Below are 24039 nucleotides of genomic sequence, written 5' to 3' on the forward strand. Positions count from 1 at the left end.
CGATCGGCAATGACATTTAAGTTGCTCACATCATTAGTGGAGCCCTTCCCGCTACTGTTTGTGTCATTTTGTGTCAGCGCTTGGTGGCATCAAGACCAGCGTCTGTTGTGCCGACCAGCGATCAGCAGTGGAAATGCACGTGGAATATGCCCTGCACCCTCCCCTTACCCATTTATTCTCAACCTCTCACCAGCTTCATCCCCAGTCCACATCCCTAGCCCCTCTTGTCCCATCATCCAATCTTCAATGCACCGTGTCGCTCGTCATTTGCTTCATCGCGCCAGCATGCCTGGTAGCTTGAAAGGCCGATATATCAGGTTTCATGGTAGGCCATTCCATATGATCTTGGTATTCGCTTCATGGTATTCACGCTCTATTCACAGTCATCAGCAGAAAAAATCTCAGAGTACCCTCCTGTCGCATACCCACATGCATTTATGTGTCCATCAAACTGGACTCGAGGAGATGCTGGATGTCAGTCGCCCCAGTCCTATTATCTGACAACTCTGTAGCATGGGGCGATACTTTGACTATGTAAAGACTTCTACTACAGAGACTTGTGGATGTGATTCCAGTACTCATTACGTGTTTACAGATCACCAAATGCTTCACCTAGATTATTAATGGAGATCAGGGCATCCTTTGAGTGCGGTGGAATGCTAGGTCATGGAGAACTCATTGGAAAGCTTGAAAGGTCGTGGAATGAGCTTCTCAATAATGGAGATGAGCCTTTTGGTGAGTGATCTGTTCACATCCATCTACATCTCCTCATTGGCTGTAGATTTGTCCTTCCCGCTCATTCGAGGTGTCCATCCTTCTCTCACGCTGAAGGCCGCTTCTGTGCATGCTCGTGGAAACGACGATGGTGGGCTGTTAGATGTGAGTGACCCCAGCCTCCGTGCTATTGTTGCTGATGGAACGCAAATTGTAGTGTGTTGTTGACTGCCAGATTGTTCGGGATACAGACACGGGCCACTCAAAATTTGCCGAGTACATGATAAGCAAGGTGGTCTCTCACCTGAATGATGCAGTGGAGCGATTTCAATCGGTTCTGGACCAGTGTCCGGCTGGCCATCCTGACCATGCAGCCGCTGCCACCAACCTCGTGTGGGCCCGCCTTCAAGGCTATATATGAAAGGATCGTGAAGACATTGACGCTACTACCTCTCTATTCCGCGACGCCCTCGCATTGTGTCCGCAGGGCCACCCCGATCGTCCGTTGTCTCTCTACCATCTCACCAATGCGCTAATATGGCACTACAACAATCAACATACCACCAATGATATCTGTGAATGCGCTAAACTCCACTATGAGCTCCTGTCCCTCTGTCCCGATGGCACTTATCTTCGCAGCATCACAGTAGGAGGAAATGGTGATTATGTGATCCTCGCATGCAACAATCTTGCACCGGATGGATCTGATGAAGGAATCCAACTCCGACGACTCGTGCTTGAGCTCTGTCCTCTGGGACATCAGCACCATCTCAGTGCCTTTAATAAACTTTCATGGGCCCTCAGGGAACGATTTACACAATATGGCAACATTGATGATTTAGACGAGATTATACAATGCTTCCGTGAGGTTGTTTCAACTCTGGCCCCCAAAGGATGCCATCATCATGGAACTTACTTGAACAACTTGGCATTGTCTATCGCATGGCACTTCGATCACCAAGGCAAATCTCATGACCTTGACGAGGCCATCTCTTTGTATGAAGAGGTGCTGTGCCTGTTCCCTATTGGGCATGCATCTCGTGATGCACCATTGGACAACCTAGGGGGCGCACTCCACACCTGTTTCATCCAATGCGGTGACATTAATGACATCAACAGAGCTATCAGCCTCTATCATGAGGCACTAACATTGTGCCCACCTGGGCATCCAACCTGTGACAGCACACTTAACAACCTTGCCATCGCGCTCGCCACCAGATATGACAAATTCAATCCCAGCGAGGACCTTAATGAGGCCGTCAATCTGCACCATCAATCTCTTCGGTTAAGACAGCTTGACAATCCTCAGCGCCACCGAAATCTTGTCAATTTCAGCTCAGCACTCTGCTCTCGTTTCATGGAAACTCGGAACAATAGAGATATTAAGGAGGCCATCAATCTCTGCCAGCAATCATTGGCAGTTTTGCCCTCACTGCACCCGGATAGATATTTCAGCTATGTGTGGCTGAAGGATGCCTATCTTGCTCGTTATCAGGTGCAACACAACCCTGCTGATTTGTCACTCGCATTAGAGAACTCCAGATTGGCATCACTACACCCCACTCAAGGCTTGCCGCAATGCATCATTGCAGCATGTAATTGGATTGTTGCAGCGGAGCAACACAATAATGATGGATCTGCACTGGAGGCCTATGCACTATTTTTTGAGCTTCTTGACGCACATCTAGCCACACGATCATCAACCACGTCGCAGCGCGAAGCTACTGCCGCCTTAAATTATGCCAGTACACTCCCTGTAGATGCTGCAACATGTGCCTTGCGCCATCATAACCTACAAAAGGCCGTCGAACTCGTGGAGCAAGGCCGTTGCCACCAATGGTCGCTGGCCTCTCGCCTGAGGACTCCACTTGAAGACCTTGAGTTCACAAATCCCAACCTAGCTCACAAATTCTCTGCGCTCAGCAAGCGCCTGTCAGACGCTCAGGGTGCCATAGGCAGCGCAGACCGAGCTACTGCTGATAGGGCAGTAGTAGAGTACAGAAGACTTACGAAGGAATGGGACACTGTGGTGGCCGAAATTCGTAATCATCAAGATTTCTCACGATTCCTGCTTCCACCGTCATACACAGAACTGCAAATTGCAGCATCTCATGGCCCAGTTATCATCCTCAATGCCAGCAAGTACTTGTGCGACGCCCTCGTCATCCCTACGTCAGGGCAGCCCTACCATGTCCCCTTCCCTTCTCTCGCTCTCGCACATCTCGAGGTGCTCAAGGACGACTTCACAAAAGCAATACGACAGACATCTGGTATGCGCCAAGAGGTGCCAAGGACAGCGCTGATGGCACTGTTGCGGAGGATATGGGATGTGGTCATGCTACCCATTATCCAAGTGCTCCAGCATGTTCTAAAATTGCTGCACCACTCTCGAATCTGGCTGTATCCGACAGCAGTTTTTACCTCGATTCCTCTCCATGCAGTCAAGTCCTTCTGAAAGAACCCACACAGCTCTGAGCTGGAACCAGGCCTCCAGGATCTCTACATCTGCTCTTACACGCCGACACTTTCGGCTTTGATCAGATCTCGACAGATGATGAAGAACCACACCACTCCGTCTTTTGTGGTGATCAGGCAAAGTCGAGGGGCTGGACAAGGCGAAGAGCTCTTGGCTGTTGAAAATGAGCTCGAGCTCGTCCGTAAGCTTGTCCCCGCAACGGCTGACCCCACTACTCTTTTCGGGGATGCAGCCACGCGAGCAGGTGCACTCGAAGCTTTGCAAAGTAACACATGGGTGCACCTCGCTTGTCATGGCAAGCAGGACCACGAGGAGCCTTACTATTCACATTTCGCCATGAGAGACACCTGCCTCACGTTGCTTGACATCAACAATGCCCACAAGCTGAATTCGTGTTCTTATCGGCATGTCATACCGCCGTAGGTGATGAGAAGATGCCTGATGAAGTTATACACCTTGCAGCTGGTCTGCAATTTTCTGGGTTCAAGAGCGTTGTTGGCACACTGTGGGCGGTCGATGATGCTGTTGCAAAACATGTTGTGGAAGCATTCTATCAGGATATATTCAAGGATTTGAAGGAGGGTGACATTGACTGTACGAAGGGCGGTGTCAGCACTTAACTATGCTACGTATGCCATAAAGAAGGTGGTACCACTCGAGCAGAGGATTGTTTTCATTCATATTGGTGTGTAGTTCCATGTTGCATTGCTTTCATCTCATACAGATTTACAAGACGTTGATCTTTGATTCTAATTTCTCTTTCATCCACATTGTACTTCAAGTTGTTGTAGTACTAGGAATTTCTGAGTTACCCTGATACTATTATGCTTCAGTTATCTTCTTTTTTGTATTCTCTTTCATGTTGTTGTCTACTCTAGAGTGCTTGTGCATTTGAGAATCAACCATATCGTCTTCTGCTTGAGTATGAGTTGACTCCCCAATATTGTACAAGGGAGCTTGGGCGGAACAACACATAATTATAATACCAATGTCCCGTATCGTGACAACAATGTGCAGTATTTCTCAACACCCCAGCACCCTGGACAACGAGTACTACTGGAGCAACCTTGGCACGAGTGAGCCTTGAGAGCCTGTTGATTTGGCTCATCGTCAGCCACAAATGGTGCAGCAACTATTACTCCCACACTTCCTAGTTAGCAAAGATTGTCGAAAGCACTCTTAATGGTTGCCTGTTCGTGAGCACCTGGCGGAGTGTCCGGGAACCAGCGGTCACTTAAAAATGCTAAGTGCGAATGAATGTAGCTACCAAATGTCAGAACTGCTTCGATGCTTGAGGGAGCTTTGCAAACTGAAGGATTTCGGCTTTGTTGCTGGGGCCCCGGCAGTGGGACTGGGACTGCAGTTGGCAGTTGTCGGTTTAGATAGAGCTGAGACAGCGTGAAACAGTCGCCCGTACTGCTGTCATTATTAGCAGCAGGTACTTGTGAACCTCGATCAGAGAATTCAAAAGTCGAAATTCTTCAGACACCCAATGCAAATAATGGTAAGTGAAAACATACTGTGGTAACATACGCGTGTCTTCTGTTAGGCTGACTGTCCTTCCTGCCTGCAATCGGTTTGTTCTTCTCTTCGGTCGATCAGAGTAATAGTAACAGTTTGTGTTACTGTTGCTACGGTCCAAATGGATGCATGAGACCTGCAATACACTGAGACAAATGAACCAAACACTCCTCTTTACTGCAAGAGGAACATCAACAATAGGCGGTAATGCATGACCTTGCACGAACGAGCCACCAGGTTGATATGTGGTCCAAGCGGGGTTTGAAGGCTGTGAGAGCAATAGAAGAGGACCAGGATGGCAGGGCAGTGGTGGAGTGGCTGAAGAAAATGTGAGTCGAAAGTGTGATTACAGCAGTTGAAACACAGTGGTGGGGATCTATATGTGAAAACTTGTGAGTCGTGGCCTGCTTCGGGGAGAGCAATTGGGAGGTAGGTGTGATGTAGCAGGGAACTGGAAGGGGATTTTCGAGTCAACTGCGAAGGAAACTGGTAAAAGAGACAAGGATCAAGGACTAGGAGCTGCGTGTGAGAAGGAAGGAGTTTGCGGAGGTAGCGGAGGAAATTTAAAGCATGTTGCTGTGGGTGTAGGGGAAGGTCTCAGGCGGTCGAGGGGCGAAAGTATAGCTGGGTGAGGACAGGTGAGGATGCACGGCACGACGGACTGCAATAATGGCAATACTGATGGAATAATCGATTATGAAAAAACTGATTCGACACCTATAGCCCCTTAATCATCGATCAATCGATCAACACCGACAACCGAAATGGGTAAGCAAAGCTTCGTGCTCACTGTGGGCAACAGCGAGCTCAACTGTCTCATCATTGTAATGCACTTCTTTGTCGTTGTCTTTTGGCAGAACCATTTAGTGGATGATATGGTTTTGTTTTTTTATCTAGATTATGTTTTGCAAATGTTTTTCGAAGTCCGAGATACTCTATTCCGCATTATTTTGCCTACGGATAGTCATCCAGTTATGGATTTGATTAGGGCTAAACAACTTAAGTGTACATAAATATATTCCACCTCAACCCGGCCCCAATTCGAACTGGGCGAGTGAAAACTCTTTCACAGAACAAGTACTATTGTGAACTTTTTCTTCCTTTCTTTTCGGAGTCAAATACAGTCTCGAAGCCTACACTTGTCTGGGCAATGAATCTCAATACGCGCTTGATGCACTTTGGGTGACTATTATGGACTTGACTGCTACCCTGTCATGGATTCAGATCGCTGGATATGAATCATGTGTAAATGGTAGGCTTGCCTCCAGGTGATGGTCGAGCCTCAGACGCGATGTAAGTGCATTTCCACATGTCTCCGACACTACCGTGCGCTATGGGATTGTCCTTAGACAAGAATGCCGTGAAATTAGGTACGCTGCATTAGAAATCGGCATCAGCAAGTGATTATCACAGAATACTATCATGAACTTGCTGGTTGTCGGGGTCTGGATCACAACCACCAGTGGGAGTTATAGATGGGCGGCTTCTTCCCCACGGTAACTTTCTCCTGACCTTCTCTAACCAAGACTTGCAGTGGGACAAGAAGGGTAGAGCCATTTAGGTGATAGGCTCGTGCTTCATGCCTTTTAAACGAGGGCAGGCCTGTACTGGCAGATGGCACACAGGAAATAATATGGTCCTTGCATTCTGCCATGGTTCAATATTAATTGGCATTATCCATTCCAAACCGACGGATGTCGGTCTACTATATAGAGTCCAATGGTTGGCTTCCGGATCAGTCGTGTTAGCTGTGATGGTCCTTTGTTCTCTTCCATGGAAATCCGCAACCTTTAAAGATGAAGGAAGATAGTTGTTCCTTCTGATGGGCCGTCAATCAGTGCAATCACACCACTTAGATTCTGATGCTGCCAAATCAAGTGACGCCTTAGGTCCTTACCGCTGCCTGCCACAAAAGTTACCTGCCGCTTGAATTATCAAATGCAATAGGAGCAATCGACGGCAGGCAATGAAACATCAACGGGATCGGAGTCATCATCCCTGGTAAGCAAATAAAATTTATGGAGCCATCAACGGCGGGCAGCAACAGCAACAGGATCAGAATCATTAAGTATCCCTGGTAAGCAACAATGCCTTTAATGCAATCACCGTTCCTGCTAGTCATGGTATGTATCTATGTAACTTACTTCCATCTTTCTCACGTGCCACCCAACTGTTTACATTCCCATTGGCCCATCTGCCGGTCAATGGCATCTGAACACGAAGGGGGTGTTCTTGGGAAAGGTTCCGCTCGAGCTCACCACCAACCCATCTGCGTTGATGTACCAGCCTCAGCCACCTTTGCTTCTGACTATTCTCCAGGTTCCAGTGCCAGCACTAAGGGCAGCAAGAACAGGTACGGAAAGCTCATAACCCGAAGCCGCGATCACACCACCTGCGAACACAGAGTGGACATGTAGTATTACAATGGGGCGTGCATGATAATCTAGGAGTGCAAAGTGATCGTCGCCTGCTGTGCACTGCGGCAGGGCCTCAAACTCCAGCCCTGCCCCAGTCTAAATCGGGGCTAGTCAAAATAAGCGTGAGTACCTCGACATTCACAGCCTTGCTCTTTACTTGTTTCTTGCAACCACTTGGATTGTCTTCTCTGGGCGTTCCACCCCATCGTGCACGGCGAATGCTTGAGTCAACCTGTCTGGCCCTTTGAATTGTAACGTGTACCTCGAACAAAAGGTAAATTCAATTCCCGTCTCAGCATTTCAATTTAAGTTCATAGATCTATGCCCCTTCATTTATTCTTTGATCCATCCAAGTGCTGGTTTGCTTGTCAGATAATGCCAAATAAGTATTCCCATGTGAAAGCGGTCATACAGATTGTAGTCAATGAGGCTCTACATTATGTAAATACCATTATGACTCATCTGTTTACTGGTTCACTTCGGATGGCTGGCCAATTTGTAGTGGTCGGCTGTTAGCCACGCTAATTCTTTTGCTATCTTCCATGGAAATCCGCGATATAGTCAATCACTATCTAACTTCACTCCTTGCTGCTTGAATCATCTTCTCTGGGCACCTCACGGATGCTGTAAAATGCAGCAATTGTCCACAAGAGACTCATGACGAGGCACTGCAACACTTTATGAAGAAACCCGCGGGTGGAAAGGTGGCTTTGATGGCTGCAGTTATTTCTGGCGATGACGAGGGAAGCAATGCTTCTTCTTCGAGCCAATTGGTTGAGTTCAGCGTAACTGCCCCTGTTCGCAAACGGAGGAAGACGACTTTGCATTTGTTCCTCCGCTTGCAGCAGTCTCCGGTGACATCAGGTACAATCTCGAAGGACCAGAATCGATGTCACAGTAGTCACTTGATGACATTGATGCTGAGTTTGCTCGACTGGAAGATATACAGGCATTCAATTGATTCGTCTCTTGCTAATAAATGAAATGACATAGGTTCACCACAACCACTGCGATGGTACGGCTGCTGGCCCGATAAGTGTAAGAATGCGGCAAATACGAGAAACCCAGTATATGCGATTTTTTCGGTTTTCGGGAACTTCAAAAAGCCCTAATCTCCCGTAGGCAGACCAAATAGAATGAAGATAGGCATCCCTTCTATATCATGGGTCGGAGCGTTGTACGGAGCTCTTCCGCTGCTGTCGATGAGTACAAGGGAGAACGTGAGGAGGTTCACATGTGCACTTTTGCACTTTTGCTTACACCTGTGAGATCTGCATGTGCCACTTCGTTAGAATGGACTTGTGCATCCACTGAGGACAGATAGCTGGTACCAAAGACGTAAGTAGTCCCGCACACGGGAAGAAGTGTTATGGTGCAGCAGTGGTTTGCACGTGTGGAAGTCAACCATCAACCTCTGGAATTATTTTGATGTAACTGCATATTACAATTCCAACTTCAAACCCACCCAGGCTCCCCAAGGCAGACAGCTACTCTGAGGCTGCTGTGAAATACATGTTCGATGTGCTCTCAGGCACGCAGTTCGACCCTGTGGCAGTAGTCGTAGTTAACCACAACATCTGGCCGCCGCAGAACATGTCAACCGTGACATGACTATCGAGCTGGTGGTACAAGATCATCAATGTAAACCTCACCTCAAGTCTGCCGTGGGTACCTGCGCCGTTTTCAACCGAGGGCGTGGAAGACAAGGCTGCAAAATTGTGCTCATCGGGAGCACGGCGGGCAGTCACTATCAGCAAGAGTAGTAAGTTTTTTTCGGATTTGTCGTGAAATCGGCTATGGGCTGAGTGCTGAGTGAGAGCGACATTGTGAATATCACGCTGAGGGAATGCTGTACATAGCGAAGTAGACTCGGAGCTGAATCAGCTGATCCCCACAAATTGACGCTCGTTAATTTTTCACTGCACATCTGGCTGCCGAAGATTAGCCGAAGACGCAAATGCACTAAATATAGAGTACCAGTACACTCTTTGTTACCATGTAACTCACTAGCGGTCCGTAGCACTCTAATCCTGCATCCTTTCCTCGGCCGTGCCCCTTGGAGCTGAGTACTGAGGTAGCCAAAGTTATGAAAGCATGCTCTCCTTTCAGCGTGATATGACCGCACGAGAACAACCCCATCGAATCTTATTCGCATTGGTGCGCATCACCTTCCCTCTTCTTTTCGAGATCTCCATATCTGTCCTTAGGGCTTTCCCTGTCCAACGGCTGGTCACGCTTCCCTAGAAGTAGACGTGAATAAAGTCGAGGATGAACTTGCAACCACCATTACTGAACTCAGCGCGGTTCCGATGACTTGTGCCTGGCGTGTGGGCCTTGTGGCAGGGCGTTGAGATTGTCAATGTGTTCAGGTGGCCTCGTAGTAAGAGAACATTGGCACTCCTAGAGAGTATCTCTTGCCCTATAGAATGGCTACGAAAGATTTATACAATTGAAGCGATGGAATCAGGGTGCGTTTGAAAACAAAATCTAAGAACATTTACATTTAGCCCGACAGATATGGTCCTTCTTCATATACGAGCGCGTAAATCCCTTTCCACAGTCAGCGCAAACAGCCTTAACTTTCCGCCGATGTATCTCGTTTACGTGGCAAGTGCGGTTCTCCTTTTTGACAAGTCTTGAGCATCCGGGTGCACATTGCTTTGTCTTGGCTGCCCTGCGCTTTGGGATGGAGCGGTTCTGAGGAGTCAAGCAAGGTCTGCCCCCAGGGTACTTGCTATGCTGAGGCGGGAAGGGTTGTGCACGCCGATGAAACCAGAGGGCAACACGTCTGTTTGAAAACGGTAAGCGCTTAGAAGAAAGGCAGCGAATATAGAACTTACCTTGTGAAAGTTGACCGACAGCAGGATCTGTTCCCTTTGACTGCGATCTCATAGCTCCTAAAGGACTGTACTCTTGGTCCGAAAGCTAAGAGGAAGAGGTCGAGCAGAGTTGATAACAGTGAAATACCAATGAGCTGGTTGAACGTGACCATCTGAGGCTCATCATCAAAAATTGTTTGCATGTCAGCACTGCTATGACATGTGCCCTGATCCCCCACGGTGACTCCTAACTGGCAGCTGACAACTGCAATGCGGGCACGGAGCCACAGCATTTCGTTGCAAACACAGTCTATTCTATCATGGAGTCGGTCAAGGGACTCAAGACATGACTGTAGGGTTGATCCCATTGAATCTTGATCAGGAGCCTGCCCCAACCGCGAAAACGACATCGAGGGTGGATGCGTCGATTCATGGTAAGTTTTCATCTCCGAGTTCGTGAAGCGTAAAGTAAGCTTACTTTTCAAATAGGTGTTCATTCTGAATGCTTAATCTGACTTTTCGCAGATTCTGGGGAATTAGTGCGAATACGAGAGAATGTTCACTAGCCTTCGCGAGATTCCTGCCTTTATATTCACGTTCGAGGCCCTTGGCCGTTCACTGCAGACTGAATCCCGAATCACAGTTTATGCCCATGGCAGGTCTGGCAGGTCAGTGTAACTTTGGCAGTACAATCTCCAAATCATTGAGTGGTTTTCTGTTTCCTCAGCTTGAGCAGAATGCCCATGCTACACGAGGGTACTGGCAGATGCGACATGTGGGAAACAATAAGTGCCCTCGATTTCACGCTGATATTAATTGGCAATGCCCGTTCCAACTCAATGGAAGTTGGTCTGCTAGCCTGTGCTAGGGCGATGTTGCTTTAGCCACACTGGTACTTTCATCCTCTTCTAGGGCAATCCACGATATAGAGTCATTAATCGCCGTCTGACTTTGCTCAATGGCAGCGAATTCCGATATCCCCGATCAGTGCAATCATGCTTGACTCCACTGGTAACTTACCAGTCTACCAGACCCATTGGTTCACCTTACGGCAAGGCTACCCGCTATACCAGATTCCTTGCCACGGGAATGATCTCTGCCTGGGCGTTCTACCCCGTCGTGCACAACCAATTATTTGACCTGCCTGGTTTGTAACATGTTCCTTGAACAAAATACGTTCAATTCCCGTTAGGGATTCTCACTACATAGGACTGCCCTTATCGTGCCCGCTATGATCGCAGTATTTTACCGGATTCTATCTCCGTTCACCGCCACGTCATGGCAGGGAACACAAAGGCACTCAAATTATCATTATTTTTGTGCCCTGGCTTGACACATGCACGTTGGCGGAACAGAAGGCGCCTGCATGAATCGTCATTTTATTCATTAGCAGCAGATGAGTTGAACGCCCGTACGGCCATGGTTCTGGATATGTGACTAACACAACCAGGGAGGGGCCAGCGGGACAGATCGACTCACCATGGTCACACCAGTAATACTTACAGTATCACTACCAGCGATATCCTTCGATTCAGTTGTCAAGTTGTGATGATACATATGGAATCACCACCACCATGACTTTTTTGCTCTGTCTTGTTCATCAGTACATCGCCTGCCTTGAAATTTGAACGTGCCCGACAACTAAATGCACGTAACTCGAGTATTCTTTCTGCCTCAGAGGCATTTTGCCGTCACAGAAGGTTTATGGTTACTGGAACGTGCCTGCTGGCATCCGCGACTGTCATGAGCGTGACATGCATGTGTAGCCAGCCAAAAGCTGAACCACAATAGTCAGTTCCTCCATCACAATCTCAAGTGATATAGCCTGACTTGCAGCCATTTCCCGCCACCAGAACATATGTGTGCTTTCACACAAGCAGGGTCATAGATAAAGCGATGACCACCTGGCCTTTGGTCGCCTTTGTGTTCGGCATTTCACTTACAAATGACACCTCTGTAGGATCTATGAGTCAACCAACCCCTACGCCCAGATAAGCAATACTTCTGAGGATTTCATCAAGACTCGGCATCCACCATTGAGCAGGTCAGACGCTCGGCGCAATAGCAAATACCCTTCATCCACTGTCCCTTCGCAAACGTCTATCAGACACACCATCAATTAAGCGGCATGGTGTGGGAAACGGTGCTTGCATTACGAGGATTCAGCGCTTATGCCCATGGCCAGGATCCAGTGTTATGTACTAATTAAGCTTTGTCTAGGCGCCCCAGGCTCCAGCCACAATCTACACCTTCTCCAGATAGCTCGGTCCAGCTCTCGGCTCTCATTTCGCCTCTCCTTTTCTCTATTACTCTGTAGCACAACGTCATAACTTTATCCTAACATGGCCAATCGCGTAGAAGACGCCCCTTGTGGAACACCCTAGAACACCTCTGCCCATCACCGGCAAGTGCACTCGTACTAATCGCGGTCGATACGCAAGATCTCACGGTGATACAGGAACACGATGAGAACATTCCGGAAGCTCGTTATGATGAATCGATAGATAAAGATTCAGATGAAGAAAAAATTCCCCCAGAAGATGTTGAAGACGAGCCCTTTCAGGTTTCTAGGTACTTGTTTAAATTCCGGTGCTGCAGTGTACCTTGCATTATCTATCGCATGGAGCTTCGATCACTAAGGCAAATCTCATGACCTTGACCACGCCATCTTTTTGTACGAAGAAGCGCTGTGCCTGTTCCCTGTTGGGCACGAATCTCGTGATGCATCTCGCACCTGGGCAACCTAGTAGGCTCGTGAACGTCAAGCTCTTATATAACGTACTTATGTAGTCCAGACTGGTTACGAATCTAGCGCATCACCTCGTCGCCCCTGCAGAGACCAGCGAAGCACTGGAGGGTGCTTCTGTTGAAATACAGTTCATTATTCATCACCGGCGCATCAAAGATCACGACAACTTCCGAGCTGGAAACAGTTCAAAATCCTCAAACATTCCTCTACCTGAATGAACAGTCATCAGCAATCACCGAACTCGAATCAGACAAGGAACATGCGCCGAAAAAGAAGCTACGAGAATTCTCAACACCCGCGCTAAATACCACGAGCCTCAAGGATATAAGAAAGTCTCAGTCTTGGCCTTCTCTCCCTAGCGGTGCACCCGGTTCTTGCAAAACAAGTCATAGTACTACAGGCTATGATACAAAACGGCAAGGAGCTTGGCATGCTGTCCTTTCTAACAGTTCGGAAAGATGTCTTCGGTGCCTAGCGGAGAATCACTCAGCACCTCGGGTAATTTACCTTCATCTCAGTTGGTGACGTATACATAGGGTAAAACAAGAACGTGACAGCCAAGATCATGTACAGACCCGCACAAACCTCAGCATGAACGCCGCCGAAAATGCGATCGGGACTTACACATGAGAATAATGCCCTGCAACCAATTCGACTTACCGTCCTGTACGACATGGTTCACGCCGAGGACCGGTTGTATTTCTTTAATCATCATGCCACCCCGTGGAAATAATGACGCACCAGAGAGGAACAGCACGACCGACTCAAACGGGTCGAAGAGGAGCGTCGGTGGTTTGCCAATAATCCAACCGAGCATGATGAACCTGCAAAAATACGGATGATGAAAAACTAGTGGCGAGAGACACGACCATGAAACGTACGGGATAACGAAGAGTGCAATTTGCTTGAGAACAGTCAGCTATCACAGAAAGACATCCAGGTAAACAGACATACGATACTTGATCCAACAGCAACACCTAAGCTCAGGCTTGACGGACACTGTAACTTCAGTAATGTGTTCCGTTGCATTACCAACTACGGGAAGCAATATCACGCCGACAAACTCTTTGCCGATAGCCCCAGATTCAGTCAAACCGGTGATGAATTCTACGAGGAACCAGTAACAGCTACCAACTAGAGCAAGAATATTTTCAAAGATTGTTGTCAGTATGAGTATTGGCACGTACCGCAGTTACAACGACCAGAATCCTGAGGGACACAGCGACGCTCGTATACGGTTCTATTTCAGAGTCTGTGTCCTCTGCGGATGGAGCCCCATGTTCTAAGTCGGTACCTTCAGCAGGTCCGAAGGGATTGATTGCAGCCTCTCTACCTGTCGGATCAGGGGATGGTACAGGTCTACCATTCCTACAACGATAAGGCCTCGACCGTAAGCCACGGATGATGTTCCTCACAGCTCTTGGATTCGCATTGTTGTCATCATACAGGGCTGTGTGTGTGAACAGTTGGAAACCCAGATACGGGCCGTCAACTAAAACAAAGGTGATTGGGTGACTAGCAGGTGTGCTTTGGTTGACCTACTAAAGAGTAAAATGATGACTACCTGGATGACAGTGTGAGGATAATTTTACACATGTAAGACATATCGGACACGTACCCCATGGCTGGTCTTTAGTATGATGCAATCCATCGACAGATCGCTATATGACGGCTGGCCCTGTAATGCTACGTGGAAAGTGCCAGACAGCAAACAAAAATGACACCGACGGTGAGCAGCGACGAACTCAATCGCACCGTACCTTCCACAGAAGTAAGAATCAAGGTTTAATTTGGGAAAGTATACATGCTTTATCTGAAACCTTGTTCCGAAAAACGCATGCCGCCAGCGAAGAAGCACATGCCCAGCACCAGGACTGGGGGGAGGGTCCAACTAACTTCAAAATGTAATACGAGAATGCCTACAAAGATAACTTATATCACACCACTATGTGTGGCTATGAGCTTAGGGTCGCAAGGAAGATAACAGATGTCATAGGACATACAGGATGACTGAACAATTGTGAATTCACATTTCCCGAGGGCGATAATCTGGAGTGTAACCTTCAGCGTGTGAATTTGCAAATACTACATAGAACGCATGTGCACAGAGACGATCAGTTCGACGCCATGAAAAAGGACGAATGGTTAGATTATGATTGACAGATTTTTTTTTTGACTGACACATTTCCCTAGAATTTCGCAGTCGTCAGATTGAAGCGATGAAATAATGGGTTGATTAACGTCACTCATTGGCTTCGAAGGAGTGCCCCCCATACACGATGAAAGGATGATCGCATAAATGCTTTTCCAGGTATCCGGGGCTCTGGCTACTGGTCTCTCCGGGGTCAGCCATGATCATGATATGTAGTTGAGCAGGTGGAACAGCGGGTGACTGAACAGCGACTCCAACGAGTGCGCCTGCAGGCGTCTGGCGCATTCGACTCGATCAATACTTCCAAATCGACAGATTGATTGGTCCAAGTGAAGTCGTGTGAAATCAGCGAGTTCCTTGCTTTCCGCTTGAATTGTCTTCTCGCCATGGGCGTTTCACCAATTGAGGTTCCACCCCATCCGGTGTGTGCCTTGAAAAAAATGTATATTCAATTCCCGTTGCGATCCTCGCTAGGACTGCCCTTATCATGCGCGCCATAATCGCGTTATTTGCACGGCGCCGGGGATTACAAGGGCACTCACTCGAGTTATAATTTGGATTTGTGGACACACACACGTTGACTCAACAGAAGAAGGCTACACCACACTCGGGGCCCGTGTCAAGCCTGATCGTCCAGAGATCTCCACCAACGAAGATTATCACTTTATCATCGAGTAATGTTGGACAGGGCGACGGATCCCATTGCTGATATCTATGTATGTGGAGTTGATATATCGCTACAGATAAATATGCTAAAGCTTATGTGTTGACTGTTTTTAACCTTGGTAATCGACTTCTTGGGAGTTTATAATTACTTACAGAGTCAGAGTTCGTCGGTTCAGAACCCAACTCATAATTCGAGTGTCGCATTCCCAGGTTTGCGACTGCCGCCTAGTTAGAACTTCCACTACTAGCTAGTATCACTTCTATCCGGTTAATCAATGTTCCGTCACGTTCGTCCAGTTTTCTCCAAAGTCAGACTTTGCGACCACCTAACTCCCCACGTACGTGCATCTAGTTTGAGTACAGATGGACTATGTTAAGATCGTTCGATCATTTTCTTGTTTCCGCAGTGAACGATATTGTGGCTGCATGTTGGTTTTCCGTGATTATCATTTCAATGGTCTGGTTCCTCGCCGAACACATGCATTAATCATTATATAGGTTCAAATCATGGCTTGCTCTCTTATACAACCATGCCAAAAAGCCAGCATGCGGTGAGGTTTCTAATGAAGGTGTGTGTTGGGCTGTGTTTCGATACAATAATTTCATGGTGTCCCCAAATGAACACTCACACCAGGTACGACATGCGTTCTGCTCGCCCGACGGCGTCTTCCTTCCAGCGACCGTGTATAAAGGCTGCGGGCACGGTCCCTAACCATCGACTAGACCTACTACACTAGCACCCTAGTTCCCCTGCAACTACTTGTTAGCATACGCATTGCAAACAATTTGCTTGTAATCACCCTCCTGCTCATACACAGGCCGAGTACTATTGGTTACACCATGCGTCTGTCCTCGCGACGCGTTGGGACTGCCCCAGATATGCATTTCGCCGACCCTATGACATCAAGCCCCAAGTTCGTATACTCCATCTCTTCCTTGCATGTATCTAACATCATGAGTAGTGCCGTCTCGTTGATACCGGACAATCCATCGACCGTCTTCCCGCATAATCCACTAACCCTCGACGATCTAGGAGGCTTCGGAAGATCTGGTTCTATGATAATGGGAAACAGCTCCTCATTTCCATACGCATTGCAAATGTATCCCTTTCATCATAATTATTTGCTCGTCATTCACTCATACTCTTACACAGGTCGAATCCGATTGGTCACACTTTGCTTGCTTCCTCACAACACGTTGGGATCGCCCCAGATATGCATTTCACCGACACTATGATACCAAACCCCGAGTTAGTATGCTCCTTCTCTTCATTGCATGCATCTAACACCGTGATTAGTGCTGTCTCGTGGATGCCCCTCTCCCCGTATATTCCACCAACCCTCGACAATCTAGGAGGCTTCGGGACATCTGGTTCTCTGGCAATGGGAAGCAACCACTCATATTCATACGCATTGGAAACGTGTGCCCTTCGTCTTAATGTATTTGCTCATCATCACCCTCATACTCATACCAGGTTGAATCCGAATGGCCACACTTCGCTTGTGCCATCGCGACACTTTGGGACTGCCCCTGAAATGCCTTTCGCCGACCCTATGATATCAAGCCCCAAGTTAGTATGTTCCTTCTCTTTCTTGAATGCGTCTAACATTGTAAGTAGTGCTGTCTCGTGGACGTCAGACAGTCCATCGACCGTCTTATATTATCATGATGGCTCCCTGTGTAATCCACCAACCCTGGATGGTCTAGGAGGCTTCGAGAGATCTGGTTCGCCGGCAATGGGAAGCAACTACTCATCTTCATACACATCGCAAACGTATGCCCTTGGTCACCATTTTTTTTGCTCGTAATGACCCTCGTGTACAGACAGAATCTGAATGACCACACTTCAGATGCCCTGGTTTCCCCGCAATACACCATAGCCAACTCAGATAACCCTGAACCTGATATGCTCACATATGATCCCTCATCGTATAACGGCTTCCATCAGTGGCCGAATTTTTTCACTGCTCAGCTCCCGAGCCAGTCACAGCCACCAGCTAGCCAGACACCTTCGATCCTCGTTCAAAAACATACCTCATATCCCTTCTTCGTCTGCTATTGGTTGCGTGGCGATACCCGCTGCGGATATGAAGGAACAGTGGAGCAATTAAGGCAGCATTGTCAACGTAGCCATCTCCGTGAGTGCCGAGATGCGTGTATTCAATGCCGCTGGGAAGGTTGTGAATATCACACTCGCGGTGACCCCTCAATTCATGTCATGCGGCGCGACTGCATGTGGCGTCATATCAATGAGGTCCATTTGAATCATCGGAGAACTACCTAGGCATCGTGTTACATCCATCACCGCTAGCCTCGCCAGCCGCCAACTGTATTTATTTTATGATGATTACCTGATGTATTTTATTGTGATTTATTTTATTATGATTACTTATTTCATGTGTCACAACGCTGTTTGACACCACGATCTCTCGTGCAAGACAAGGAACGCACAACGAAGGTCCGTAGGTATGTACGATCACGCACACGCATGCGTGACAAGCAAGGTTTTTGGCGACACAATTGGCGCTTCCCGAGTTAATTTATTGCGTGATTAATGTATTTTTCGTATCACCCGCAAATCGTCCATAAGTTCGTATGAACTGTGCTAGATCTGGCTTGGCAACCAGATTCAAATCAAATCTCGTGCATGTCTGTGTGGCGCAGGTCATACGCATGCGTCTCTAGAAGCGCCAATATTCTCGAATCTCTACAGGATGTCCTCGACAGGTCCGCCGTTCATAGTAGTGCCAACTGTTTTACCTGCACTTGCAGACAGTTGCAGACCCTGTAGGTGTCAGTACTGCCACAATTGCCCAGCTGGTCTCTGTGGTCATCTCTCCGTCCGTTGACCAGTCTGTCCAAACACCCTTGTCAATCCACGTATGTCGACACAACCTACCTGTTGTCCCAGTCACTGTCTCCTTCACAGGTTGTCGTCAAAATAGCCACCACAATCATAGTCGCCGATATAGTGACAACCACGGTTGCAATCACTCCGACGTCAACGACTACAGTCGTCGAGACAGCGACTGCAACAACCACTGTGACCACCACTAGCATGCCGTGGGCCGATCGTACAGCATGGGCAGCTCCTCCAGAAATGACAGATTTATCTGCGTTCAACGTCACTTGCTTCCCCAGCGGGAAGTAAAACGTCGCTATCATCAACGGCTTCTCTGCGCTTGCCAGTGTCCCAGGAGGATCTGCATATGAACAAGATATAAATGAGTCACACGACATCACGAACGTTACGGGCTTTACCGCAGCCCTACAGCTTCTTTACCCAGCAGACTCTGTCAATCCTTCCAGCAAATCTCCAGGTGGGGCCGAGTTTTAAGCGACGCCATTGAACCTGAGCAATGCCAAGAATGTCACAATGTAATATAGCGTCTTCTTTCCCTTGGATTTCGACTGAGTGAAAGGCGGAAAACTGCCTGGCTTATATGGTGGCCATACAGGTTGTTCTGGGGGTGCTGCCGCCGAAGACTGCCTTAGCACACGACTCATGTGGAGGCCGGGTGGTGCCGGGGAACCATATCTCGACTGTCGATCCACTCGCATTGTTATGAAAAGGGCTGACCTGGTTCACAGTACGCTCCGAAAGAAAAGTAAACAAAGGCCTTGTATTCCAATCCCCAGTCAGTCTGCGATTACGAGTATGGGCTCTCAATAGGCAGGGGGTCGTTCCACTATAGCAGAGGCAATTGGACGAACTTGCGCCAGGACATCGTGCTCAACACACCTGGGAAGCAGGATGGGGCGTTCACTTTGTTCATGGACGGGAAGCAGGCGACAAACCGGACGGACATATTTTATCGTGACGCACCTCAGCAGAAAAAGAAGCCGAAACCAAAGATCACATGCAAATCTTCCACGTCGCCAACTCCACAGCAAACACAAGGTGGTCTGCCGGGAATTCTGGCTGCAGGAACGGCTACAGCACAAGAAACAGTGCAGTCAATCCTCGTCACTGACAGGATCTCTGTCCTGAGTAATATTACCAGCGATTCCAGCAATCAGCAAGCAGTCGGCTTCGTCAGACGTTTCTTCAGCACTTTCTTCGGCGGGCACGGAGACGGCTGGGCGACTCCCAAACAACAGTATGCGTGGTTCAAAGACTTCGCCATGACGCACAACTCCTGATAGGATCTTGACCTATCTAAACTTCCAAAAGAAATCCTGTCCATTCGTAATCAAAGAGCTACCCCGAAAACGATCCATACCGAAAAGGCCACCAATACTTGAGCCCACACCGATGAGACGGTAGAACCATCCGGTCCCCTGATCTGCTGGCTGGTCAACAATACTCTCTGTGGGGCCACCGCTGTCGCAGGCAAATATTGGTAGACTACATATCATCCCCTCCACTGGTCCAATTCCGAAGTGTTCGTTTGCTGGGGTATATAATAGAGCGACTGTAGATTGAGCCTGGAGTAGGCCTGAATGCTGAGGAGTGGTAAAGTTTAAGAGGAATAATATACCTTCCTAAATCAGGGTGAATAAACGCGATGCGACTTTGAGCTTTTCTCCATCTTCAAATTCGACGAGCAGCTCGTGTATGCGTTGCGTCAAGTGACGAGCTCGTGCTAACTTGAAGAGTCACGTGCGGGTAACATCAACGTGACCCATAGTGACTGAGTGTCACGCTCCCCTTGACCCTCTGCGAGAACTTGTACTGGCACTCGAATAAAATAGAGGGTCAGTGACACTCTGACTCTCCTGTGCGTTTCCATGTGCTAATATAGAGTGATTATGAAGTCAAATCAACTCACGATGATCCCAAACTCTGTTTCTGCACTCAAGTCAAGACGTCGCGCAAGCATTGCGACACTTCCTCCAGAACTTTGGGAGATCATTTTTGATCATGCCACCTATGTCCCCAGCATTTTCATCCCCGAGATTTACGAACATTCGGGCTCTCTTGGATCCCATTTCAATCGTGACCACCATCCTCTCATCAGACAGGCCTTAGTGACCAAGCGTTACCTCGTTCGCGTCTGCAAAAAATGGTGGCACCTGGCCACGCCGTTTCTTTACAGATCTATCTTCATCGGTCGAGGTCGATGTCTATTATCGCTCGCCAGCGCACTTGCATTATCGGCTTGCGGAAAAGGCGTGCTTCTGGGTGAACGGTCTCTGGGCTCTTATACCGAGAGGCTAGATATCGCGATGCGCGACAAGAGTCAGGCTCATGGGGACGCAGATCTTGACTTGCTCGCAGAAGTCATCTTGTGTCTCCCAAATCTCGCCATTGTATCAGTTGCTGTCACTCCATCTCAGTATCGCTCTTTGTCCATGCCTGACACTGTAATGGATGCTCTTACTGATGTCGCCCCTAGTCTCAAAATTATCGACTGGGCCTCACACTGCTTGCTGCCGTCATTCCACAGTTTGCAGGACTTAGTCATTACAACACAGCAGCTGCATATTCTACACTGTCCTTATTTTGTGGTTGGCCAGACAGATGCGATGGCTAACTGCATCCTCTCCTCGTGCACGACGTTGACTGTTCCAGCAAATGACATATTTTCTCATATGTCTTCAACTCAGTTACCTGCACTTCGGGAACTAGTCTTCCGCTCTTTTTCCGTGGAGTCCGACCCCCTTTTCATTCCATCTCTGGAGAGGCACGGGGGCAAGCTGCGTTCAGTCCATTTGCATTGGGCTGGATATCTCAGCCAGATAAACCCACTACTCGCAATGCATTGCCCACATCTTCGCCGCCTTACGATCACCTTAGATTCTTGGGAGTCGTTCGATATAGAGTCAATCAAACCGCTTCCTGTCGAGTACCTGGGTCTACGCTATCTTCAAGGCCAATTATCCAAAAGAAATTACACATTCGTGTTTTCCGTTCTCGCTCATCTTAAGGACGCAATGCCGACACTGCGCACCATTCGATTCACAGGCTCTTCGAATGTAAACGACTTGTTGAAGAATCATCACAAAACCCTCATTCGCGCCTTGGAGTTATTTGATGGGAGCAAGCTCCGCCTGGAAGATCACGAGGGACGACTTTTGTCAGGTAGAGTTGGATTACGGATCCAAGGTGACATTCTAACTCATTCTGCCTTTTCAACAGATCGAGTTGTGCCGTTGGATGCAACCTCGTGAAATGATACCCGGGCTATAAAGTCGTTCCCTTTCGTACCACACTAGTTGCGCGGCGACAGGCTTGTCGCTCATTTCGGCATTATCCTGTGTTGGTTGTACTACATGACCTCTGGGTAATGACGGCGGTCCTCTAGTGCCAGCACTTGGCCACCAGTCATTGCCAAGGTATGCGAATTACTCTATCGATGGTAAGTTGCCCAGATCCTGCTCATTGTCAATGCCGTATTACCATACGTAGGGCAAAGATCGCTACCTCTGATATGAAGTTGTTACCTGTACTTGACTCGATCGTGATGCATAGCTTTATTTTCATTATCGTAGGCTTCCACATGCACTTCTGCTTTTCGTTAGTCATTCTGTGTTTAGTATATACGCTAGAGCATCTCGGAACAGAACCGTCAACAGTCAAACATTATTGTTTGGGTGTGGCTTGCCGACACTCAGAACGTGACGATGTCTCATTGCGTGAATGGGCAAATCCTAAATGTGCTCCATTAGTTTTCATGCGACCAAAACAGTTCCAGATACTGTCGGGCGTTTAGACCTTACCGTGAATTAATTGGAATGTCGGTGCCCACCCAGGTAATCTTATTCATTCGGTTGCCGTTCGACCAAAGATTTTTCTGCTCATAACAATGTGCGGTTCGGCGTAACCACAGGGTCCACAGGGACTTCTGTACCCATATTTGGAAGGTGTGACGTGACCTCATCCGCGTGATTCCGACGCGTCACTTATGAAGACGCGCCTGGTTCCATCGTTCACCTCAGGCGAACTGATCACAACTACATATGCATATGCTGAACAGCAAACATGGCAGGCACAGGAAGAAGGTATGTGCTTTGCTTTGCACAATCAAAGTACTGACTTATATATTCTCCTAGAGTTCGTACGGACTTTACCACAGACGAGGACATCCTCCTCGTGAAGTTCATTGCGACATATAATCCCACTAAGCAAAACAGAAGCGGAAACACGTTGTACAAGCGCCTTGTTGAAAATGCGAGTTTCTCTCATGTTTTCTATCGTGAAACAAGTCCTAATGCTGCTATAGGTCGACGGGAAATGGAACTGGTCCAAGACACACCCGTGGCCGTCCTGGCGTGACAGATATGTGAAAAATGCGGACGAGTTTGACAGGAAGATAGCGAGGTATCAAAAGAAGAAAGGAATAAACTCGGAGAAACAGCCCTCGAGGGAGCCTGTGTTTTCGCCCTCTGACGAAGAAGAGGAAGACCGCGAGGGTCCACTCGAAAGAGACCTAGCAAAGGGAAAAAGCGCGCTGGCGTACAAGTCAGTTCTGAGCAGCGGAAAGCAAAGCGAGCGAAACTGGACAGAGACCAGCCAGATAGTGAGAAGACCGAAGAGACAAGCCAAGTTCCTGTAGCTGGAACAAGTGACCAGGCTCGCAGTCCTGTTCAGGGACCGTCGGAAACTGTGTCTGACGTGCTTCCACCTCCGAAATTCGCAAGCACTCTCAATATCCCCCTGCTCCCTTCTCGCGGTGATACTCTGCCCTGTCCTATCATCCCAACCCAATTCTCCTGCCAGGACCCCAGCCACCAATCTCGTCCCAGCTCCCCACCGAGTCCCAGCCTCCCGCATCATCTTCACAACAGGTAGCCACGCCAAAGCCGGCCATCAGGGCCCAAACGAGTCTGAAGCACAAGTCCGTTTCCCCCGTTTTTCCGCTCGTTATCACCGAAACCCAATCATTCTACTACTCGTTGAAGAAGAAAATTCTCCCCACAAGTGGTAGAAGGGCACTTTACGACGCGCTGACCGATCGGCTGGGCCATGTGCGACCAGGTGGTCGTTCTGAAGGTGAGGAGGTTTGGCCTCCTGTTTCGAGGGAAGAAGGGCAAGGGAGAGAGGCAGCCCCTGGACCGACTGCGTTGATTCCTTCAGCCGCCTCGGGAACAGGAACGTCATCCCATAAATGGAGTCGTGTCCGGACACTACAACCGGCTGTAGTGCCAAAGCGCGAGTCAGAAGATCAGCACCCCTCTGCTCTTCTTGTACAACATCGTCCAGAGCGTGAACATCACCCCTTCCGCCAGGTTCCACTCCTCTTCCTTCTCCACGTAATCGCAGTGGTGCAGATGCAGCAGAGTCTCCTCTGAAGCATCGCTCGACGAATGGAGAGGGCCAGCTCGTTGGAAGTTCGCGGGACAGACAACGAGACAATGTTACAGGTCCTTCAACGTCTGGCCTCCCTCCAGCCACCTACGGTTCAACCTGCGGCTGGGCCTTCCAGACTCACGACTGCTGCCGTGCCTTCGGGTCTCACGTCCTCTGCCGAACTGCCGCATGGTCAGCCAGTCGCAGTGCCTTCTGCTCCACCAAGGAGCGATGAAAATACACGCTTGCTAAATGCACCGTCATTAGCTCAAATTCCAACTGGATCTGCTTC

General features: G+C 48.5%; 8 protein-coding genes across 8 annotated transcripts; 6 read left to right on the forward strand and 2 right to left on the reverse strand.

Moving 5' to 3' along the window:
* Window positions 1-623: 623 nt before the first annotated feature.
* Window positions 624-3810, forward strand: EDB91DRAFT_1256142 (CHAT domain-containing protein; the record flags this gene model as incomplete). Its single annotated transcript, XM_041324112.1, has 6 exons — window positions 624-735; window positions 782-879; window positions 932-1105; window positions 1139-3154; window positions 3209-3584; window positions 3614-3810. 6 exons carry the CDS (start codon window positions 624-626, stop codon window positions 3808-3810), a joined length of 2973 nt encoding a protein of 990 aa, XP_041169610.1.
* A 2988-nt stretch (window positions 3811-6798) lies between these two features.
* EDB91DRAFT_1088184 (uncharacterized protein) lies at window positions 6799-9030 on the forward strand (the record flags this gene model as incomplete). The annotated part of the gene is made up of 10 exons (XM_041316372.1): window positions 6799-6834; window positions 6935-7064; window positions 7129-7250; window positions 7501-7569; window positions 7815-7992; window positions 8122-8143; window positions 8275-8392; window positions 8421-8466; window positions 8719-8890; window positions 8988-9030. The coding sequence occupies 10 exons, from the start codon at window positions 6799-6801 to the stop codon at window positions 9028-9030; spliced, it is 936 nt and encodes a 311-aa protein (XP_041169611.1).
* A 419-nt stretch (window positions 9031-9449) lies between these two features.
* EDB91DRAFT_214341 (uncharacterized protein) lies at window positions 9450-10615 on the reverse strand. The gene is made up of 3 exons (XM_041326474.1): window positions 10452-10615; window positions 9969-10385; window positions 9450-9916 (listed from the first exon to the last, which is right to left on the reverse strand). The coding sequence occupies exons 2-3, from the start codon at window positions 10355-10357 to the stop codon at window positions 9616-9618; spliced, it is 690 nt and encodes a 229-aa protein (XP_041169612.1). The 5' UTR covers window positions 10358-10385; window positions 10452-10615; the 3' UTR covers window positions 9450-9615.
* A 2416-nt stretch (window positions 10616-13031) lies between these two features.
* EDB91DRAFT_1088186 (uncharacterized protein) lies at window positions 13032-14946 on the reverse strand (the record flags this gene model as incomplete). Its single annotated transcript, XM_041316373.1, has 10 exons — window positions 13032-13069; window positions 13357-13520; window positions 13578-13615; window positions 13651-13731; window positions 13884-14188; window positions 14239-14260; window positions 14315-14382; window positions 14517-14615; window positions 14700-14781; window positions 14878-14946. 10 exons carry the CDS (start codon window positions 14944-14946, stop codon window positions 13032-13034), a joined length of 966 nt encoding a protein of 321 aa, XP_041169613.1.
* Window positions 14947-16020: 1074 nt separating this feature from the next.
* On the forward strand, window positions 16021-17913 carry EDB91DRAFT_214400 (uncharacterized protein). Its single transcript, XM_041326475.1, has 8 exons — window positions 16021-16276; window positions 16333-16428; window positions 16477-16614; window positions 16668-16763; window positions 16812-16934; window positions 16989-17084; window positions 17133-17288; window positions 17339-17913. Exons 2-8 carry the CDS (start codon window positions 16355-16357, stop codon window positions 17796-17798), a joined length of 1143 nt encoding a protein of 380 aa, XP_041169614.1. The 5' UTR covers window positions 16021-16276; window positions 16333-16354; the 3' UTR covers window positions 17799-17913.
* A 701-nt stretch (window positions 17914-18614) lies between these two features.
* Window positions 18615-19657, forward strand: EDB91DRAFT_1240230 (polysaccharide lyase family 14 protein; the record flags this gene model as incomplete). Its single annotated transcript, XM_041321985.1, has 6 exons — window positions 18615-18661; window positions 18704-18834; window positions 18931-19076; window positions 19133-19331; window positions 19406-19465; window positions 19542-19657. 6 exons carry the CDS (start codon window positions 18615-18617, stop codon window positions 19655-19657), a joined length of 699 nt encoding a protein of 232 aa, XP_041169615.1.
* Window positions 19658-20170: 513 nt separating this feature from the next.
* Window positions 20171-21712, forward strand: EDB91DRAFT_214468 (uncharacterized protein). The gene is made up of 3 exons (XM_041326476.1): window positions 20171-20212; window positions 20273-21539; window positions 21597-21712. The coding sequence occupies exons 2-3, from the start codon at window positions 20288-20290 to the stop codon at window positions 21626-21628; spliced, it is 1284 nt and encodes a 427-aa protein (XP_041169616.1). The 5' UTR covers window positions 20171-20212; window positions 20273-20287; the 3' UTR covers window positions 21629-21712.
* A 668-nt stretch (window positions 21713-22380) lies between these two features.
* On the forward strand, window positions 22381-23169 carry EDB91DRAFT_214478 (uncharacterized protein). The gene is made up of 3 exons (XM_041326477.1): window positions 22381-22459; window positions 22511-22628; window positions 22681-23169. The coding sequence occupies exons 1-3, from the start codon at window positions 22440-22442 to the stop codon at window positions 23011-23013; spliced, it is 471 nt and encodes a 156-aa protein (XP_041169617.1). The 5' UTR covers window positions 22381-22439; the 3' UTR covers window positions 23014-23169.
* The last annotated feature ends 870 nt before the right edge of the window (window positions 23170-24039 follow it).

The sequence above is a fragment of the Suillus paluster genome (assembly GCF_016628075.1).
Source record: "Suillus paluster strain FC165 chromosome Unknown EDB91scaffold_173, whole genome shotgun sequence".
NCBI lineage: Eukaryota > Fungi > Basidiomycota > Agaricomycetes > Boletales > Suillaceae > Suillus > Suillus paluster.

Bases quoted from the DNA above. Each gene is read 5' to 3' on its own strand.
- EDB91DRAFT_214468 (XM_041326476.1), top strand. From the start codon at position 20,288: ATGATCCCAAACTCTGTTTCTGCACTCAAGTCAAGACGTCGCGCAAGC. The intron at 21,540-21,596 runs GTAGAGTTGGAT...CCTTTTCAACAG, and splicing joins CGAGGGACGACTTTTGTCAG to ATCGAGTTGTGCCGTTGGAT.
- EDB91DRAFT_214478 (XM_041326477.1), top strand. From the start codon at position 22,440: ATGGCAGGCACAGGAAGAAG. The intron at 22,460-22,510 runs GTATGTGCTTTG...ATATTCTCCTAG, and splicing joins ATGGCAGGCACAGGAAGAAG to AGTTCGTACGGACTTTACCA. The intron at 22,629-22,680 runs GCGAGTTTCTCT...ATGCTGCTATAG, and splicing joins ACAAGCGCCTTGTTGAAAAT to GTCGACGGGAAATGGAACTG.
- EDB91DRAFT_214400 (XM_041326475.1), top strand. From the start codon at position 16,355: ATGCGTCTGTCCTCGCGACGCGTTGGGACTGCCCCAGATATGCATTTC. The intron at 17,085-17,132 runs GTTAGTATGTTC...CATTGTAAGTAG, and splicing joins CCTATGATATCAAGCCCCAA to TGCTGTCTCGTGGACGTCAG. The intron at 17,289-17,338 runs GTATGCCCTTGG...CCTCGTGTACAG, and splicing joins TCTTCATACACATCGCAAAC to ACAGAATCTGAATGACCACA.
- EDB91DRAFT_214341 (XM_041326474.1), bottom strand. From the start codon at position 10,357: ATGTCGTTTTCGCGGTTGGGGCAGGCTCCTGATCAAGATTCAATGGGA. The intron at 9,917-9,968 runs GTAAGTTCTATA...GTTTTCAAACAG, and splicing joins TGTCGGTCAACTTTCACAAG to ACGTGTTGCCCTCTGGTTTC.